Raw genomic sequence first — 19,721 nt, forward strand, 5'->3', positions numbered from 1 at the left:
AGTTTACAGCATGTAATGCATTAAAAGAAAATGTGATGAAAATGATGTACAGATGGTATATTACCCCTGTTAAATTAGCAAAAATGTATAAAACTAGTAACAAATGTTGGAAATGTAAAGAAAAAGAGGGAACATTTTATCATATGTGGTGGGATTGTAAAAAGGTGAAATACTTCTGGGAGAGGATATATAATGAGTTGAAAAAAATGTTGAAATATACATTTATTAAGAAACCAGAAGCATTTCTATTGGGCATTGTTGGAAGTGATATAAATATAAAGGATTGTAAGCTTTTTCTATATGTAGTAACAGCAGCTAGAATACCATTGGTCCAAAAATGGAAACAAGAAGAATTTCCGACGACTGAAGTATGGAGGATGAAGTTAATGGGCTATGCAGAATTAGATAAATTAACAGGAAGGATCCGAAACCAGCGAGACCAGAAATTTACCGAAGACTGGAGTAAATTTACGAGCTATTTGAAAAGTATTTGTGATGACCAGACGACGTTTGTAGGTTTGCAAGAAGTTCTGTGAGGAGTATTATTGGAAGTATTGTAAAAATGGAAAAGGGGTGATGGTATGTTAAGAGATGTAAAGACAATATAAAGTTAAGAAATGCATAAGAAGTGGTTAAAATGGAAGATCATCAGAGGTGCTGATGGAAGTCCAATAAGATTGTATTTGTTATAAATTGTGTGGTATGTTTTATAATTTATATGTTAAAACTAATAAAAATGTATTATTGTTTTTTTAAAAAATCTCTTTGGAGGGGCGGGGGCTACTGCCAAAAATGGGACTTTCAGAAGTCAAACTGCTAAGAGTGGCATAGCATGCACGACCCATTTTTTCTCTCTAGCATTCACAGATTTCAATAAATGAGCTGGCAGAAATGGAGAATATAACTTATAATAGGGCTGATGAGCCTTTTAATAATAAAAAATAAGGAGTTTTCTATTTTCTCCAATATGGCAAGATTAACACAGTCAACATTAAACTGTATCCCTCATTGAAATTTTGGCAAGCCGAACATTTCTGGCTTGAAGTCACTCATGGAGGGGAGGACCAGGGTTGCTTCCTTGGTTAACTCTTTCGCCAGGTGTTCATCCGGAACCATGACCACTTGCATGCCGGCACTTACACCTGACTTGACCCCATTGGGCGCATCTTCAAACACGAGGCACTTTTCTGGAGGGGCCGGAGGGTCAAATTTCTTTGCGCAGACCAGAAAAATATCAGGCGCTGGCTTGCCAGCCTTCACTTCCGGGTGATCTCCCAGGACAATATGGTGAAATAATTGAAATATGGCCTGGTGGTGGACTGTTTTCATGTCAAATGCCTCTTTAATGGAGCTACTGGCCACAGCGATGGGTACCTTGTGCTGATGCAAATGGCGGATGAGTTTTTCTGTGCCTGGCAAAAACACGGATTTGGGGAACAACTCTTTCTTCTTCTTCTGACTTTCTTCCAGGATTTGGTCTGGGCTTATGGGGAGGTCAAGGGCCTTTTGAATCATCACCACCGCTTCCGCTTCCCTTCTGCCCATGATGGAAGATTTCACCTCCCAAGTGAACTGTTTCCCGTAGCGGCCGCACACATCATTCATCACTTCGGTGTAAAGGGTTTCGGTATTCAGAAGGGTGCCGTCCAAGTCGAAAATGACGTGAGTGACGGGCTGGAGAGGTTTGGAGCTGGTGGCCATCAGGTCGACCTCCGACCAGTTGCAGCTCAACAACCGTCGAGCAAAACCGCTGGGTAAGTAAGCCGGGGGGGGGGCGCGCGCGCGCTGCCGTTGCCCCGACAGCTTCTATGATTTCACCCTCGCTTTGCAAACTGCACCCACAATTCTATGTCGTCTTTTAAGGTGGCGGCGGCGGCGGCAACAACAGCACCTTTGGCTCTGACTGTCGCAACTTCCCCTCTGAAAGCTGATTTCCCCACTTAGGGAACCGACGGCGTCCACCCGTGGGCTGCTTGCAGCAATCGCGGCCAAAGAAACTGGCGGTGGCACAATAGAAAGGGAGCCCGTGGTGCAAAACAGCGACGGCTCTCGATCTCTTGATCACCGCGACCCTGTGCGTACAGGTGTCCCTGCAGGGGCTGGAGAGCCTATGGGCATCCAGGCTACTGGACTCCCAACTGCTATGCAAACTGGGACTGATGGGAACTGGTAGTCAAACAATGTCCAGAAGGCGAGAGGTTCTCCAAGCCCAGCCCCACGGACTTCATTCCGTTCAGGGCAACATTGGGGGTGATTTGTTCCTGCACTGCCGATTGGCTTTGGTCTTCCCCCTTCACTGCGACACTTGCTTGGGAGTAAGACGCCTTGAAATCAGCGCGGCTTACTCCTGCGTAAATAATGGCAAATGCTCAGGATGCAGGAAGCGAGAGGTGGCCGGTTCACCAGAAGAGCACGTCCAGTCCTTTTTCCCCTGTAAAAAAAAAAGTCTCCTCCCCAATGGGCGTAACCGGGGGGCAGGTTGGCAGCTGCCCCCCAATCTATCAAAATCAATACAAATCTGAGGTTTTGCCCCCCAAAACAAAAGCCTGCCCTCCCTAACAAAAATCCTGGCTACGCCCATGTCCTCCCCTCCCAATAAATGCACGCGAAAGTAACAAAAACCTGCAACACCGAGCAAAATAATAATAATAATTTATTATTTGTACCCCGCCCATCTGGCTGGGTTTCCCAGCCACACTGGGCGGCTTCCAACAAGGATTAAAAATACATCTAAAACCAACCAAGACCCACTTCGCCAGCTTTCTGCAAGAACGGTGAGCCGAGGATCCGATCCCTTCCATGTGCGGAAGGAAATCAGAGAACTGAAGACTCGGAAGGGACCCCAAGAGTCATCGAGTCCAACCCCCTGAGATGCATAAACCTAAATTAAAGCACTCGTGACAGATGGCCACCCATCCAACCAACCTCTGCTTTAAAACCTCCACCGTTCCATTCTTCCTGTAAGAAAGTTTAGTCGGAATCTCCTCTCGTAAGTTCAAATCCATGGGCGACGGGACTTCGCCGTAGCCCATCATTGGCCGCAGCAATAACACACGCGATCCTATGCAAAGCGGCAATGCATTCTGGAGGTAGCAAATCCCACGAGGCGCTACGCTATTTCCGCAGCGGGGAAGCGCAGCCCGGGAAAGGCGGGGCTTGCAAGGCGGCGCCGGTGATTGGCCGCGGGCGCCGATTTGAACGGGGAGCGCGCAGGGCGCGGTTCCGCTTGCGGGCTCGCTCGCTTGATTGCCTCGCGCGGCTGCCGGTTAGGGAAGCGGCCCCGCCGACTTCGAGGGGTTGTCGGGAGACTGGGGGTAAGATACTGGGAGTGTGTGGGGGGGGGGAAGGGGTGCGTCTACACGGCGCAATCCGAATCCGAGCCGAGTCCTTTCTATAATGGCAGAGAATATATAGAATATATATAAAAGCCGAACTGGTTTTCTATCCCGAAAAGTGGCGGAGTCCCAGCCCAGCCTGGGAAGAGGGTTGTGGGGTGTTTTTTTGGAGCCAGTGTGAACGCCCCTCAGGGCGGAATTCGGTTTAGGTACCGGCGGGCTTGGGAGGAGTTTGGTGGCTTGAAGCGCAGGGGTTGCATTGAGGCGTCCTTCTCTGCCCCCAATAAATGCCATCTTGATTCGTTAAGCATATAACACGGCTTCCAATGTAATTGTGAGGTTTAGCCTGTTTTCTTTATTGCTGCTTCGTTAATAGCGTTTTGTAGATTGTTTAATTATTTGTCAGTTCTTTTATATGAGTTGAATGAGTTATATGAGTAGCCGCCCAGAGTGGCTGGGGAAACTCAGCCAGATGGGCGGGGTATAAATAACAAATTATTATTATTATTATTATTATTATTATTATTATTATTATTATTATTATGCTGTGTTTGTGATGTTCTATTATGTTCTGCTATGTTGTTGTCATTTATTAATTTATTGCTGTTTGTTCTTGTTTCTTGTTTGTAAACTGCTTTGGGGTTCATTTGAATGAAAAGTGGCTTAGCAACCCAATCAATTACCTCTTTTAAATGACTTAGCAGTCAGGCTCTTCTTATGCTCCATATGTAGCGAGAGGAATTGGCATGCAAGCAACAGTGAGAGACTGGAGGGGTGTTTGTGTGTGTGTAGCAGTCCAGATATGGAAGCCTTTCTTCAGCACAGTAAGCTCTGGTCTAGTTGGGACTTCCTATTTTATGGTTTTCTATGCCAACACACTGTCACCACCAGTAGCAGCCCATTTTTTCTGGTGTAAATTATTGCTGTTTAAGCACCAAGATAGGAGATGTGACTCAAAGATTCTTGCATTGCAGGGGGTTGGACTAGATGAGCCTCAGGGGCCCTTCCAATTCTGTGACACTGTAACAATTTTGTACTGTAACAAGGTAGGGATGAGGGATATAGGACCAGGCTAAATGAGAGAGAGAGAGAGAGAGAGAGAGAGAGAGAGAGAGAGAGAGACGGCTCAGCTCTGCGTATGGGCTGGTAATTTTATTTGTATTCTTGCTTTCTGCAGGATGCGAGATGAAGTTCCTCAAAGACGTGGATTTTGTGGCGCGGACCAGCACTTCCCAAGAAACACTGACTTTGTTGTCTGAGTTGAAGGTAATGCTGCTAAATGTGTTGATAAGGAATGGCTTTTGAAAGAGGGTTCTAGGGCTATTGTTCGCCATGGTGGGTAAATGGAATCCCGAGAATTAGACACAGTATATCTCCCCCCCCCCCCCAATTTTTTTTATTGGTTTTTCACAACATTATAAACAAACAAACACATAAGACAAACAAACATAAATCATAGCCTTATTGAAAATTACACTTATTAATATTGTTAAGTGACTTCCTCGCTTCCCCTTGGCTGGATTTCATTGCATATCCTTTTAACGGTTTTCCAAATCACAGTTCTTATAAAATTTAACTTAAACGTTAACATCCTTAGATCTTCACATTATGAAATTAAACATATTAATTCATCACTTAACATAAATAAAATCCTAAGCCAATTAAGTATCTGCAAGCTGTTTTCAGTTAATTTAACTTAACATATTTAACTAAGTAATCATTAAATTTAATCCACTGTTCGTGACATTCCTCCTCCTTCTGGTTGTGGACTCTTCCGGTTAGGTTGGCTAGCTCCGAAAAATCCATCATCTTCATCTGCCATTCTTCTATTGTTAGTAATTCTTGGGTTTTCCAGTTTTTAGCTAACAAAATACGAGCAGCAGTTGTGGCATACAAAAATAATTTAACATCTTTCTTGGGCAATTCCAAACCTGTTATTCCAAGAAGAAAGGCCTCTGGTTTCTTTATAAATGTATATTTCATCATTTTTTTCAGTTCTTTATAAATCTTTTCCCAGAAGTCTTTCACCTTGGGACAGGTCCACCACATATGATAAAAGGTTCCTTCCTTTTCTTTACATTTCCAACATATATGGTCACAGTTAGGATATATCTTTGCTAATTTTACAGGACTCAAATACCATCTGTACATCATTTTCATTATATTTTTCTTTAACACAGTACATGCAGTGAACTTGACCCCTTTCTTCCACAATCTTTCCCAATCCTCGAGAATTAGACACCGTATATCTGAATATGAATAATAATAATAATAATAATAATAATAATAATAATAATAATTTATTTATAACCCGCCCATCTGGCTGAGTTTCCCCAGCCACTCTGGGCGGCTCCCAATCAGTGTTAAAAGCAGTACAGCATTACATATTAAAAACTTCCCTGAACAGGGCTGCCTTAAGATGTCTTCTGAATGTCAGGTAATTCTTTATCTCTTTGACATCTGATGGGAGGGCGTTCCACAGGGCAGGAATACCAGTTATTGGGGGATAAATAGCTTGTGAGCTTTTTGTAAAACCTTTAACTGACCGTTACTTAAGTTGATGGCGGTTTTTTAGCTGATATGGTTCCTGGTGGTGACTTGCATGGGGTGTTCTAACAGCCTTCCTGTGCTGGGAAAAGAAATGCCAAATCTCACAATGCCCAAAAGGACTCTGGATGCATGCTTTTCTGTTTGTATAAATCAGTGATGGAGAACCTGTGGCCATCCATATGTTGTTGTGGGACTTCAGCTCCCATCATCCCTGACCATGCTGGTTGGGACTAATGGTGGTTGAAGTTCAGAAACATCTGGAGCGCCATAGAGTTCCCCATTCTTGGTACACATAGTTACATTGCCTCCAGTAGGGGCTTAGTAAACCTTAAAAAATGGTGAGATGCTCTAACAATGATATTAAAAGTCTCCTCTCAATTTCAGGAATGCCTTGAGGGGGAACCCAAAAATGCAGACTGCCCATGCCAAGCCTCCAAACAGGTCACAGCATGTGATAGAATCCTACGAGCTTGCATCCACAGGCTTGGTGAAGGTTTGGACTGTCCTGCTCACTTGGAAAGTCTCCAGGCCCTAGCCGAGGCAGCCTATGGTGGCTACACTGCAGCAAGGCTCCAGTATATTCCCCTCTACTTGGAAAAGTTGCTGTTCCACTTGCTGAGGGGTATAGCTGCTCAGGGCTCCTATGATTCTTCCCTAAGGTTTGCTGATCTCCTCTATGGGGAACTCTTGAAGTACCAGCCTCCCCAGGTGCCTGCTGATGACTATGCGGCTGTTGCCAAAAGCACCTTTGGCGTTCTGTGGAAGAATGCGGACGGCAGGGCTAAACTGGACAAGACTCCGGCAGAGTTCAGGGCCGTGCTCTCCACCCAGCTGCAAGCTGTACGCTTCTTGATTCTTCTGAAGAACGATGCCGCCAACCTCTCGCTTCAGGAGGCCCCGTACTTCACGTCCAACGTGGCCCGGCATGCCTGCATTGCAGCTGTGATATTTGAGGCCCAGCGGAGTCCGCTGGGAAAGGAAGAGGCCCATTTTCTCAGTGCAGAGTTCTTCCACCAGTTGGTTGCTGCCCTTCTGGAAAAGAGGGGTGTGGGTGCGCATTTGACCTTCCAGGACTGTCTCTGCATCTTAGAGCTCACTGTGGTGAGGTGCCGTTACCTCTGCAAAAGTGGCTGCTTCAAAGAGAGCGATGAAGTTCTTCGGCAATTCAGAGGCTACTTGAGAAAGTCCAACAATGAGGGCCGTTTCTTTAGTGTGGCTTTAGACGTGCTCTCTGCTGGAATTGAGCTGAACAAAGTGTTGGTGCAGGCTGAGGGTTCAGTAGAGCCCTTCTTCATCCAAGCTACTCAGGCTCTAAACTCCTCACCAGATGCTCAAGAGCCCCTGCTTAGAGTGCTGACTGAAAGCTGCCAGTTGCTCATAACCCCTTTCTCTGGACTTGCAAAGAACAGCCAACAGGGCCGCTTTAACCTGCGTGATATTCTGGGGATCTCTGCCTTCATGGAAAGTTACGTCACATTACTCCAGAAGCTGATGAGTTTAGTGAGTAAAGCTTTCCCTGCCTATACTTTCATACAGTCCTGGATGTCTTTGTGAGAGCAATAGTGCATGGCTGAGATGTAAGCAATAGGGTTTTATCCTGGAGGAGGTGGGAGGGGTAGGTAGGATAAATACCTTTGCTCTGCTATTGTGAGATCTAGAAAGTTGATTTTCAAAGTACAGCCTTTTATATAGTTGGTGTGTGTGAGAGAGAAGAGGGGGCACAATCAGATTTTTAGAATGCAAATGTTAGCGTTACATCTCAGAAATATGTTTTCCAAGTTCTCATCTATTGCATTTTACATTGAAGTGTGAAAAGACTTTGTAAACTCTTTCAATGGTGGTAGGTAGATTAATAAATTGTATTTTTCCTGTCTCAAATTAAAATAGGCCAGTTCCTCTGCTGTCACTAGAGTGCTACTGTTTTTGTTTTAATGGGATTTTTAGGAGGGCTTTCAACACATTAAAGGTTTTGCGAGTAATCTTATACAGGTTTGACCTGGAATTGTTCCAAATACTTTCGGTCGTCTTTGTCTTCTGTAAGGTTCTGCCGGAGAACACGAGACAGCAGCAAACTCTGAAGAAGCAACTGTACCACTACTTCCAGATATACACGACTTTGGTATCTGATACTGTACAGACTCTGCAGGTAAGTCTGTCTTGAATGGACAAAAACATTCAGTTTGTGGAAGTAAGACTGATGTTGTCTTCCTTGGGCAGGATAAACAAGTCTTAGTCTCTTTAAGTTGTTTGCTGCCTCAGTTGGGGAGCTTTTGGTCTTCTGTCCAAATGTCTGATAGCAGGACTGTGAAAAACATTTGCCTGGAGATTTGTTGAATTGCTGCTCCTTGTCAGAGTAGACCAGGGATGAAGAACCTGTGATCTTCCAAACACTGCTAGACTGGAACGCCCATCATTCCTGAGCATTGACCGTGCTGGCTGAGGTTAATGGGAGTTTTAGTCCAACAACATCTGGAGAGCCACAGATTCCCCATCTCTGAAGAAGACAGTTCTGGGCTAAATGGAACTTTGATCAAACAAGGAAAAGCTCACTTTTATCACCTACCCAATTCCTATACAGTCGTACCTCAGCTCCTGAACGCCTTGGGAGTCGAATGTTCCAGCTCCCGAAAGATCAAAAACCAGAAGTGAGTGTTCCGGTTTTCGAACATTCTTTCAGAAGCGAAACATCCAACAGGGTTTCCACGGCTTCCGATTGGCTGCAGGAGCTTCCACCAACCAATCAGAAGCCATGCTTTGGAAGTCGAATGGACTTCTGGAACGGATTCTGTTCGACTTCTGAGGCACCACTGTAAAGACAAGATATTGACATGGTTCCTTTCACATCAACAGAACGCCCATGGTTCATAAATAAAGAGAAAAGTGTGATTTCTTTTTAGCTGTGAACGTGGAAGCTGACCTCTGAAGGGCAGAAACATAATGCCTCAACTTGACTGTGTAATGTTTGGCACAAGCCTCTTCTCCTACCAAGAATGCATACATCAAAGTGAGCATATCTTGCTAAAAAGCAATAGGATGTGATGGCTATGTTATGCCTTGAATGAGGAACTTTTGATTCTGTAAAGATCTGCAAATCAAAATATAATTGACAGGCACATTGAAAGATGATAGGAAATTGCTAGCTTATCCTAATCATGCAAACAAATGTGTGTAAGTTCCAAATTGCTTAGATAATGAGTTGATGCGCAGGAAGAATAAAGTAGACACAAGTACTTGTGGCTGGAAGGCATGCAAAATGAAGGCTGAAGTCTTGGGTCACAAAGTAATTAAGATTAATTTATATGCAAAATACTGTGGTGTGTCAATGGCTGCAGGTAACTATAGAATCACCCTATACTTAAAAAGAATATTGCATGCTAGGTACTGGAAAGATAATATCTTGAAAATGAATTGATTAGAAGTTTGGATTAATACAATTAACAGTGATGAAAATGCAGGTGGAGTTTAAAGAAACCTTGGATAGTGAATTATATTAAAAGAAAATAAGGAATTTTGGGGACAGAGACTGAATTCATGCTTCTCTGAGAATGTCATACCGTATCAAGACGATGAAGCAGGCAGTGTCTGTAAAGTGTTCAGAGGAGCAATACATTTATTAAGCATATATTAAGTATTTGAGAAATAGTGAAGTTGATTATTTTAAAATGTAAAACATTTAACTGTGTTTTCTTGCAGTTTTTTTCTTCACTTTCATACTCTTAACCTTTTATGCTTTTCTATGCTCTTTTCTATTCTTGTATCATTATATTTCTAGTAATAAAACTTTATTTAAAAAAAGAAAAAGGGGGAGGAGACTGCAGCACACCCACAATTCCTCAATCATACCATATCAGCATAGTTTTCCTAACTGACCCTAGGTACTTTGACCATTGAACTTGATCAAGTACTACCTGTTGCAGATGCCCTGTGGTGTCCTGTTGCTTTGAGTCTTGAAGTTCCCCCTCCTGTTTTAATTCCTAAAACTTTTGGATTTCCACACAGGGGCCGGAATCTGTAGCACTGCCAGAGTTACTGGTGTATCTTCAGAAGGTTGTCACCTGGATGTTGGATATGCTAGGAGGACTTCCCAAGAAAGAGCAGGCTGAGTACCTGGATTTCTCAGGTTGGTTTCCAAGACGAACAGCTGTCTTTCTCCAGCTGTCTGAGTCTGAAGGTGGGATAGATGCTGCTGTGTACAGATCAGTTGGGGGCCATATTAAGGAAGAATGAAGAATGCACTCTTTATTTTTGGCATCTCAGTCTCTGAAGTGTCCACCTTTCTCTCTTTAATAGGTGTGTGGGTGGGTAGATTGCCTTTGGCAAGCTGAACTTGCTGGCGAACTTGGTCACTTGCTAAAATTCTGATGGATAATAATAATAATAATAATAATAATAATTTATTTATACCCCGCCCATCTGGCTGAGTTTCCTCAGCCACTTTGGGCGGCTCCCAATCAAATGTTAACAACAGTGCGGCATTAAATATTAAAAACTTCCCTGAACAGGGCTGCCTTCAGATGTGTTTTAAAGATAGGATAGCTGCGTATTTCCTTCACATCTGAAGAGAGGGTGTTCCACAGGGCAGGCGCAACTACTGAGAAGGCCCTCTGTCTGGTTCCCTGCAACCTCACTTCTCGCAATGAGGGAACCACCAGAAGGCCCTCAGCGCTGGATCTCAGTGTCTGGGCTGAGCGATGGGGGTGGAGACGCTCCTTCAGGTATACAGAACCAAGGCCGTTTAGGGCTTTAAAGGTCAGCACCAACACTTTGAATTCTGCTTGGAAACGTACTGGGAGCCAATGCAGATCTCTCAGGACCGGTGTTATGTGGTCCCGGCGGCCAGTCCCAGTCACCAGTCTAGCTGGCACATTCTGGATTAATTGTAGTTTCCGGGTCACCTTCAAAGGTAGCCCCACGTAGAGCGCATTGCAGTAGTCCAAGCGGGAGATAACTAGATGGGATTGGGATTGGTAACTGAGGGCCCCATGTATCCCAAGGGTCCTTTCTCTTGGTTCTTTCTCCTGAGACACAAGCAAGCGGCTCCACAGCCCCCGCCAGAGGTTCTGCTAGAATTATCTCAGCATCTGAGTTGTGCGCAATCCTGATTAACAGAGGGGTAATGAGCCGCTGAAGGTGTGTAAAGGGAAAAACCAAATTGCTGTTGCTACTGACTCTGAGAAAGAGCTTGTTTAAGACGAGACCTTCACCTGCGTCTTGCTTTTGTGCAGAGTTTTGTCTATAATGGTCCTTCTGCCCTTGGCTTAATTGAAAATATTGTGCTAGTTAAAATTTTATCAGCAACCCGAAATCATGATGGTAAACAACTATGGCTTCTTTAAGCTCATTACCTTTTCAGAACAAAGTTTGTGAAATATACTCGGAGTCGAGAGTGGATTTCATGCTCTTTATTCAGCTCATAGTGGTGAGGAGGAATGGAAGTTCCCCCGGAATGTCTGCTTTATATACATTATTTACACAATGGGCCCCACGTGATTGGCTAATTCCGGGATTCTCCTTTAAGCCAATCAGGTTGTGGATTCACTTCCACCTGGAGCTGGATTGGGTGGCTTCTTCGGACCAATCATACTGCTGCATTGTTCTAGGACCAATCAGACTGCTGCATTCTGAATCCTATTGTTCTAGGACCAATCAGACTGCTGCATTCTGGATCCTATTGTTCTAGGACCAATCAGACTGCTGCATTTTGGATCCTATTCAACTCAGTACATAGCAGTTTGAATGGGCAAGTTTTGGACTAATGGGAAGAGCTGTACCTCAGGGGTAAAGCATTCCAGTCTCAATCCTCGGCATCTCTAGGTAGGGCTGGGAGAGACTCTAATCTGAAAATCCTAGACAGCTGCTGCCAGTCAGTGTAAACAATACTGTTATAAGGAGCTTCCTAGTGGAAGTATCCTGGACCATACAGGATCAGTTGGGTCAATTGGATTTCTCCTTCATGAGATGAATCAGTAATCGGTTTTGTAGATTTCTGACATGAGTAGGTTTTAATACCCATTGAAGGTGGCTTTTAAGATCGGTTTTCTTCTTCTAACAGCATATTGTATATCACGGCTGGCATATAACTTCTACTGTCATAAGATGTATGCGGAGTCTAACTCTTTCGTGGAGCTTTTCTGCAGACGCTTGGCGAAGGAGGAGATTGTCAGTTGCTCAGATTTGCCTACAGAAAAGGTAACGAAAAGTGTTGCTTGTAGTGTGCTAAGCTGGCATGGAGGAGACACGGGTGAAATTCCATGAACTACAGAACGTGCATCTGCAGGTTGCTGTTTTCCCTGAGCTTTGGACAGACTCTCATTTTGTTTGAAGAAGTACTGAGTTTAATTTAGCATAGTGTGGTGGGAATAATAATGAGCTTGGCCCTGGGTTCAGATCCCCAGGATTGAGGGATGGAAGTTCTTGGACAAATCACTCTTAAAGTTTAACTCTGTGTTTAATTACTGTATTTTTTGCTCTATAAGACTCACTTTTTCCCTCCTAAAAAGGGGAAATGTGTGTGTCTTATGGAGCGAATTCAGGCTGCGCAGCTATCCCAGAAGCCAGAACAGCAAGAGGGATTGCTGCTTTCACTGCACAGCGATCCCTCTTGCTGTTCTGGCTTCTGAGATTCAGAATATATATATATATATTTTCTTGTTTTCATCCTCCAAAAACTAGGTGCGTCTTGTGGTCTGGTGCGTCTTATAGCGCGAAAAATACAGTACTTTGGAAAGCTAGGTCATCTGAGTTCAAAGGAGCTTATTTATAAAATGTGTAGGGTTGTTGCTTTGACTTAACTCAGGTAGCCAACATGGCATCCTCCAAACTTTGTGTAGTGCAATTCCCACCATTCCAGGCTGTGCCAGCTGGGGCTGATGGAAGTTGGAGTCCAATGGTATATGGAGGGCATCATATTGTCCAACCTGTTCATAGGTGCTAGGATTAAAGTGGTACTCAGAGGCCTGCAACTAATGATTTGGCTGGCTGACTCAAAACCAGTATGTTTAATTGCAGCCCTCCTCCTTGCCTCCCCTGTTTTTCAGCTCTTCTCTGTGGACCGTGTGATGTTCCAACCCTTTTGTCTTGGGCCTACTGTTGTCTTACACCCCTGCCTGCACCTTCTGTAGGCTTTTGCCCCTCCCTCTCTCTCCCCCACCCTCCCAAGTCACATCTTGGATTTTATAGCAACGGCATCCAGGAGTTTGAGAGCAGACAATCTGTAACATCAGGGCAGTTCAAGCAGTCACCGCAGGAGGCTTCATCGCCACGTATAACCCATGAATAAAGCCAGGAGCTTTTGACAGAAGAGCCCAAATAGAAGTGCAGTAACCTTTAATCAGTTACCGGGATTTTTGGGCAACTGGATGGGCAGAAAAAGGTCTTAGCATGACACCTGGGGAGTTGGTCAGTTAAAAGACATTATCAAGCTAGTTGGCATAGTTGGACAGTTTTAAGGCATAGGCTTGAGCAGTTCTTGCTGTAGCTTAGTGTTTCCCAAACTTGGGTCTCCAGCTGTTTTTGGACTACAACTCCCATCATCCCTAGCAAGACCAGTGGTCAGGGATGATAGGAATTGTAGTCCGAAAACAGCTGGAGACCCAAGTTTGGGCAACACTGCTCCAGCTATTGAGAACCTGAACTAGAAAGGCTTTACTTCTTTCTCTTCAGGAAGGAAGACGAGTCTCCACTGCATGCCACTTGAATGCTTTTCTTTCTCTTCACAGCTACACAATTGCTTTAAGCTTCAAGTGGAGAATTACAGGAAACTGGGCTTGTTAGAGGAGGCTCTCCAGGCTGTGGTACTCTGGCTGGCTGTTCAGGGCAGCAGGATAACAGAACAGATGGCAGAGCCAATCTCCGCCTGGGTCAAAGTCAAAATTGATGCCAGCAAATCTGATGACCTGAGACTGAAGTAAGAATGGAACCGAGAGATTGGGTATTACTCTTAAAATGGGGGATTGAGGTTTGCCCTGTCAGAACTTGAAACTGGCAGTTTGGGGGGAAACTTTTGTATTTGTCTTGCTGCATATGCGTAGCTTTTGGGAAATATGCATCCTGTCCTTCCACTGTTGAAACAGTGCTCAAGTTGACTTACATAGGTAAAAGTAAAGGGACCCCTGACCATTAGGTCCAGTCGTGACCATCTCTGGGGTTGCGTCGCTAATCTCGCTTTACTGGCCGAGGAAGCTGGCATACAGCTTCCGGGTCATGTGGCCAGCATGACTAAGCTGCTTCTGGCGAACCAGAGCAGCGCATGGAAACGCCGTTTACCTTCCCTCTGGAGCGGTACCTATTTATCTACTTGCACTTGACGTGCTTTCGAATGGTTTAATCCACAGCGCCACCCGCGGTCCGTTGACTTACATACATCAGGTTAAAACCTGATTTCTGTTTTATTCGTGCTTCTGAAGATAATCACAGCAGATAAGACTACTAAAAGAGGAGTACAATTCCTGCTCTTTGTGGCATGGATCTTCCCCGCCACCCCTCACATACATAAAGATGTTCCAGCTTATATCTTTGCCGGGAAAAGGGACACCGCTGGTTCTGAAGGAATTGGAGAGTTTTACCTCATGTCACATCCTAGCACTAAAGAAAGAACATAGGAAATGAGGCTGGTATACCCATTGACACTTACTTAGGTCTTCCCTTAAGCAACAGTCAAGACTCTATTAAGCAATAAAATCTGTGTATATTAAATGTATATACAGTGGTACCTCGGGTTAAGAACTTAATTCATTCTGGAGGTCCGTTCTTAACCTGTAACTGTTCTTAACCTGAAGCACCACTTTAGCTAATGGGGCCTCCTGCTGCTGCTGCACCGACGGAGCCTGATTCTGTTCTCATCCTGAAGCAAAGTTCTTAACCCGAGGTACTATTTCTGGGTTAGCGGAGTCTGTAACCTGAAGCGTCTGTAACCCGAGGTACCACTGTAATCATCTAAGCACATGGTGCTTGCCAAAACAGCTATGACAGGGCTGTATGTGAAGGCACTTGCAATCCAAAATAGACCCAGAAAAACAACGGCGCATGCAATTCCTTTTTTTTTTTTTTGTTATAATAATTGATTTTTATACAGTTTATAAACATTTCAATTCAGTTTCCATACAGTATTCCCGTAGCATTTTGACTTCCCATCCTTCCTTCTGTGATGTTTCAAATCCTTATATCTACTGCCTTGAATATCATATTTCTCTAAAATATATCATTTCCTATAATAGAAATTCCTATAATCTCTGCTATAGGACAAACAAAAGAATTCTTTGTTACTGACATCAGATAAAGTGGGAATGCTCAGTCTGCTGTTTTCTGACCTTTGTGGGGTTTCCATAAAATATTCCACGGGGTATATAACAGAATCCACCAAACCTGTCATGCTGTTCATGGAAACCTCCAAATGTAAGGACTCCTATTGGTAGCAGAAGGAACGTCACTGCCGCAGAGTTCCACGCAAAACTTCATGTGGGTGGCAGCAGCAGAATCCAACATGTATAGGCCTAACCTGTGCAGTAATTGCCACTCAAAATTGGTGCAAAATGTTGGGCCTATATATGGGGTCCCAACACTGGGTTCTCGCGCATTATGATGTGTGGTGTCACAGATGTAGTCACAATCCCACTTAATATTGCATGCAGACCACATATTTGGAGGTGCTTGTAAATAGGGTTTTCACTTCAATACAGACAAGTTAACCAACTTCCCAACTTTGCTAGCGTCTTGAGGCTGGTCTTTTATGTACAGCTTTGCCACCAGCTTAAAATCAATTGGGTAAGTTCATAGGGAACAGGTCCGCAATTGGGTAAGTTCATAGGGAACAGGTCCCAGCTGGATGATGCTGCGACAAACAACAGGATGCCCAATACTGTTTCTTTGCTGCTTGTGAGATCCCAGTTGTGTCCAGGGCCAAACCAATACATTTTGATGCATTAAAGACAACGTGATATCTCCCTATTCCATGCATAGAGCCAGACTGTCCTGGCAATAGGCATAAACACTGGTGTTTACCACACACCAAATAAAAGTGACTAGGGAGGAATATAAATTGGTTCATTTTTGTACTATTTGCTCTAAACTTTTGATATACTGTACATCAATACAACAATGGGACGCGGGTGGCGCTGTGGGTAAAACCTCAGCGCCTAGGGCTTGCCGATCGCATGGTCGGCGGTTCGAATCCCTGCGGCGGGTGAGCTCCCGTCTTTCGGTCCCAGCTCCTGTCCACCTAGCAGTTCAAAAGCACCCCTAAGTGCAAGTAGATAAATAGGTACCGCTTTATAGCGGGAAGGTAAACGGTGTTTCCGTGTGCTGCCCTGGTGCTGGCTCGCCAGAGCAGCTTCGTCACACTGGCCATGTGACCCGGAAGTGTCTCCGGACAGCGCTGGCCCCCGGCCTCTTAAGTGAGATGGGCGCACAACCCTAGAGTCGGACACGACTGGCCCGTAAACGGGCAGGGGTACCTTTACCTTTACCTTCCATCAATACAACAGAGACAGAACATTTACTTTCAATGTTCCAGTGAAGTTTGAGGAGTGATATATTTTAGAAGATTAGGATAAAGTGATTTCTCCATGCCTTGGGGATTGTGATGATAAAAGATGCACTGCACAAATTAATGTAGGCTATTATTTTCCCTTTTCTGCCCCTCTTAACCATTCTAATTTTTCTCCCCACTCCCTTTTGTATCAATAGGTTCAATGTTTGTATTTTGTCTTTATTTTAAAATTTAAATTTTCTTTAAACAAAGAGCTTCATTCTGGCAGCAGTACACCTACTCTGAAAAGTTTTAATAGCACACAAGGCAGACAACATAGAGCCTATACCACTGCAGCAGCATCATTTGAGCTGCTCTCCAAGGGAACTTGGACCTGTGGCCATCAGACTGGCTCTAGCAACTCCACACCTGCTGAGAACACACAATTTACATAGGATAGATAAAATTCATTTTCTATGTGGTTTGGTTAAAAGGTAAAGGGACCCTTGACTAGTAGGTCCAGTTGTGACCAACTCTGGGGTTGCAGCGCTCATCTCGCTTTATTGGCCGAGGGAGCCGGCGTACAGCTTCCGGGTCATGTGGCCAGCAGGACTAAGCCGCTTCTGGCGAACCAGAGCAGCGCACAGAAACACCATTTACCTTCCCGCCGGAGCGGTACCTATTTATCTACTTGCACTTCGCCGTGCTTTCGAACTGCTAGGTTGGCAGGAGCAGGGACCGAGCAACTGGAGCTCACCCCATGGCAGGGATTTGAACCGCCAACCTTCTGATCGGCAAGTCCTAGCCTCTGTGGTTTAACCCACAGTGCCACCCACGTCTCCTGGTTTGGTTGCTTACTGCTAAATGCTTAATGCTAATATGCTGAAATAAACAGATTAATTAATGTACTTCTGTGGTGGGGGGAACACACAGGTGATGGGGCAGCCTGAGGGCAACAGGCTAGCTTAGGAAATGCGGGGCAGACCTCTGGGAACAAACACCTCAGCACCATTTCTGCTGCCTGAGGCAGCCAGATCACTCTGCGTGATGGTGCAGTTGGCCCTGGAGACGTCTGGCAAGATGAGAATGAAAGGCACACTGTGTTATTGTAACCGTGTAATCTGGAGTTGCCCTACTTTAGGTCTGTTGTAATTTTTCCTCCTTGTTTTGCCTGCATGTTCATCACAGGACTCTAAAGGAGGGCCTGGAGGGGTACAGCTTGGATACGGAGGTCCTCATGAAAGTATTGTTGGAGGAGCTGAAGGCTTACAAGACTGTGCGGGTAGACACTGGCCAGGAGCGCTTCAACGTGATCTGCGATCTGCTGGACATATGTTCAGAAGGCAGCGGCTGGGTTCACGAGCGGGCTGTGATTCTGGTGGAACTGGCACAGGTTCTGTGTTACCATGACTACAGTGAACAGACAGAATGGTGAGTGGCCAGTGTTCTCTGGAGCTTCTATTGTGATCGGTCATCGGGGTCCTAGCTGAGGTGTGTGCCCCTTGGAGAAGAAAGTGGCGATGGATAAGATTCTTCTGTGCGGAAGATTTGACCTTAGAAATGGAAGGGGGAAGTTGTTCCTTGTATTGTGGCTATTGGTCCTGCCCAGGCCCTACCACCTGCTTCCTATAAACTCTTATTTTCCTTTTCTCTGTCCAATTTCTCATCCTTCCTCTAAGTCAGGGGCAGCTAATCTCTAACCCTCCATCCCCACCCTTTGCTGAAAAGTGCTGGGGTTCCGCCACAACTCGAAGAAAGAACTTTGAAGTCAAGATGTGCAAATTAAGAAACCTTATGCCAGAGAGGCATCTATGTTCTAAGGATATAATTTACTTTTTTGCAGCACTCTTATCAGGGCATTCTGCCTTGGCCTTTGCTAAGGTTTCTCTCCATCCTTTTAATATTGCTGACTTATTTTTGCTTTTATTTTGCAAAGCAAAAAAGAGTAGCTTCTCATGAATGTGCCCAACCTAGGAGACCTTGTGTTTATAATTCTCAATGTTCTTCATTCTACTGTTCACAAGTCATAAATACAAGTCATAAATACAAGCATGTCACATAACAAATGGTGCAGAGTCCAACCCCCTGCTTCTCAATTTCCTTTCTCAGCAGCAGTTCTCTGCCCTCTGATCCCATAGCTACAATTCAACACGCACACCTCATCACTCTCATGGGTCTGAGCAGGGATGGGGAAACCTGTGATTCCCCTCCCCACAACATTACTCGACTTCAGCCCCCATCAGCCCCAACTATTGTCCAGGCTGGCTGGGGCTGATGGGAATTGGAGTCTAACAGTATCTGGAAGCCACAGGTTCCTCCACCCTACTGGCTGTCAATTAGACACCAGGTTAAGTTCAAGGTGCTGTTTCTTTTGTATGAAACCTTCTACAGCTTGGAACCAAAAAACCAGAAATATTGTCTCACCCCTTATATTCCCAATTGATCGCTGCTCTTTGCATGTGAGGGCCTCTGGCAGGTACCATCTTATTATGAGGCCCATTCCATACACTGTGGAAATCAGAACTTTAGTGTTGTGGCACCTGCCCTTTGGAATTCCTTTCCCTTGAATATCAGACAGGCACCATCTCTGATGTTTTTTTAGCGCACTCTGAAGCCCTTCCTCCTTTTAAGTTGAACTCTTTCCCAGTCTGCATCTGTATTGGAATTGTTTTTAAGAAAGTTTAGCCCTTCTAGCTTGCTGCCCCAGGCCCCTTTGGGGGGAAGAGTGGGATCTAAATTTAATAATTTGTGTGCTAAGATGCCTCCATGGTTGATGAATGGGAGACACCATTGGCTAAACGCTGTCTCCTCCTCTGTAGCTCTGCCCTGGACTCTGTTCATGAAGCCCTGTGGCTGTTGGATTCTGTGCCAAAGACGCCCCAGAATGAGGAGCAGCTCCAGGACGATAAGGCCCAAGCCTTACTCTGGCTTTACATCTGCACAATTGAGGACAAAATGCACGAGGTATGTGGCAGTAAGCAAAGCAGCACAGAGCTCTGCCGACTAAATTCAGAGCTGCTTATATTTTGTGTTTTAGAAGTTAAATGCTACAATCTGTATAAAATCATGCAGATTATTTCTACTAACCTTGCTGCAGAAGTATATACAGTGGTGCCCCGCAAGACGAACGCCTCGCAAGACGAAAAACCCGCTAGACGAAAGGGTTTTCCGTTTTGGAGGCGCTTCGCAAAACGAATTTCCCTATGGGCTTGCTTCGCAAGACGGAAAAAATCTTGCATCCCCCCGCGGGTTGTTTTCGCTTTTTTCGCCCTTAAGCCGCTAAGCCGCTTATCAGCTGATTGCTGGAAGCCGCTTGACAGCTGTAGCGCTAATCCGCTAAGCTGTCAATGGGCTTGCTTCGCAAGACGAAA

The 19,721-nt window shown here is 44.9% G+C and overlaps 1 protein-coding gene, 1 long non-coding RNA gene and 1 pseudogene across 5 annotated transcripts in view; 1 reads left to right on the forward strand and 2 right to left on the reverse strand.

The window, feature by feature from the left end:
- Positions 1-901: 901 nt before the first annotated feature.
- LOC310839963 (pseudouridine-5'-phosphatase pseudogene) lies at positions 902-1,900 on the reverse strand (annotated as a pseudogene). Its single transcript has one exon. The product of its transcript is annotated as a pseudouridine-5'-phosphatase pseudogene (transcript).
- Positions 1,901-3,124: 1,224 nt separating this feature from the next.
- ESPL1 (extra spindle pole bodies like 1, separase) overlaps positions 3,125-19,721 on the forward strand; it is a 43,014-nt gene continuing 26,417 nt past the window's right edge. Inside the window, exons 1-9 of one of the 3 annotated variants that reach the window (XM_083728805.1) lie at positions 3,125-3,314; positions 4,513-4,601; positions 6,270-7,385; positions 7,927-8,031; positions 9,885-10,005; positions 11,938-12,074; positions 13,604-13,791; positions 17,539-17,781; positions 19,170-19,314. In XM_083728805.1, the coding sequence (XP_083584931.1) occupies positions 4,521-4,601; positions 6,270-7,385; positions 7,927-8,031; positions 9,885-10,005; positions 11,938-12,074; positions 13,604-13,791; positions 17,539-17,781; positions 19,170-19,314 (2,136 nt within the window). In that variant the 5' untranslated portion in view covers positions 3,125-3,314; positions 4,513-4,520. Of the gene's footprint in view, positions 3,315-3,347; positions 3,545-4,512; positions 4,602-6,269; positions 7,386-7,926; positions 8,032-9,884; positions 10,006-11,937; positions 12,075-13,603; positions 13,792-17,538; positions 17,782-19,169; positions 19,315-19,721 lie in introns of those variants that run through there. The other 2 variants (XM_083728807.1, XM_083728806.1) reach the window with 2 other exon arrangements.
- Positions 14,254-17,710, reverse strand: LOC310839988. Its single transcript, XR_014561727.1, has 2 exons — positions 17,621-17,710; positions 14,254-14,468 (listed from the first exon to the last, which is right to left on the reverse strand). It is a non-coding gene; the product is annotated as an uncharacterized lncRNA (long non-coding RNA).

The sequence above is a fragment of the Podarcis gaigeae genome, assembly GCF_964106915.1.
Source record: "Podarcis gaigeae genome assembly, chromosome: 2".
Classification (NCBI taxonomy): Eukaryota; Metazoa; Chordata; class Lepidosauria; order Squamata; family Lacertidae; genus Podarcis; species Podarcis gaigeae.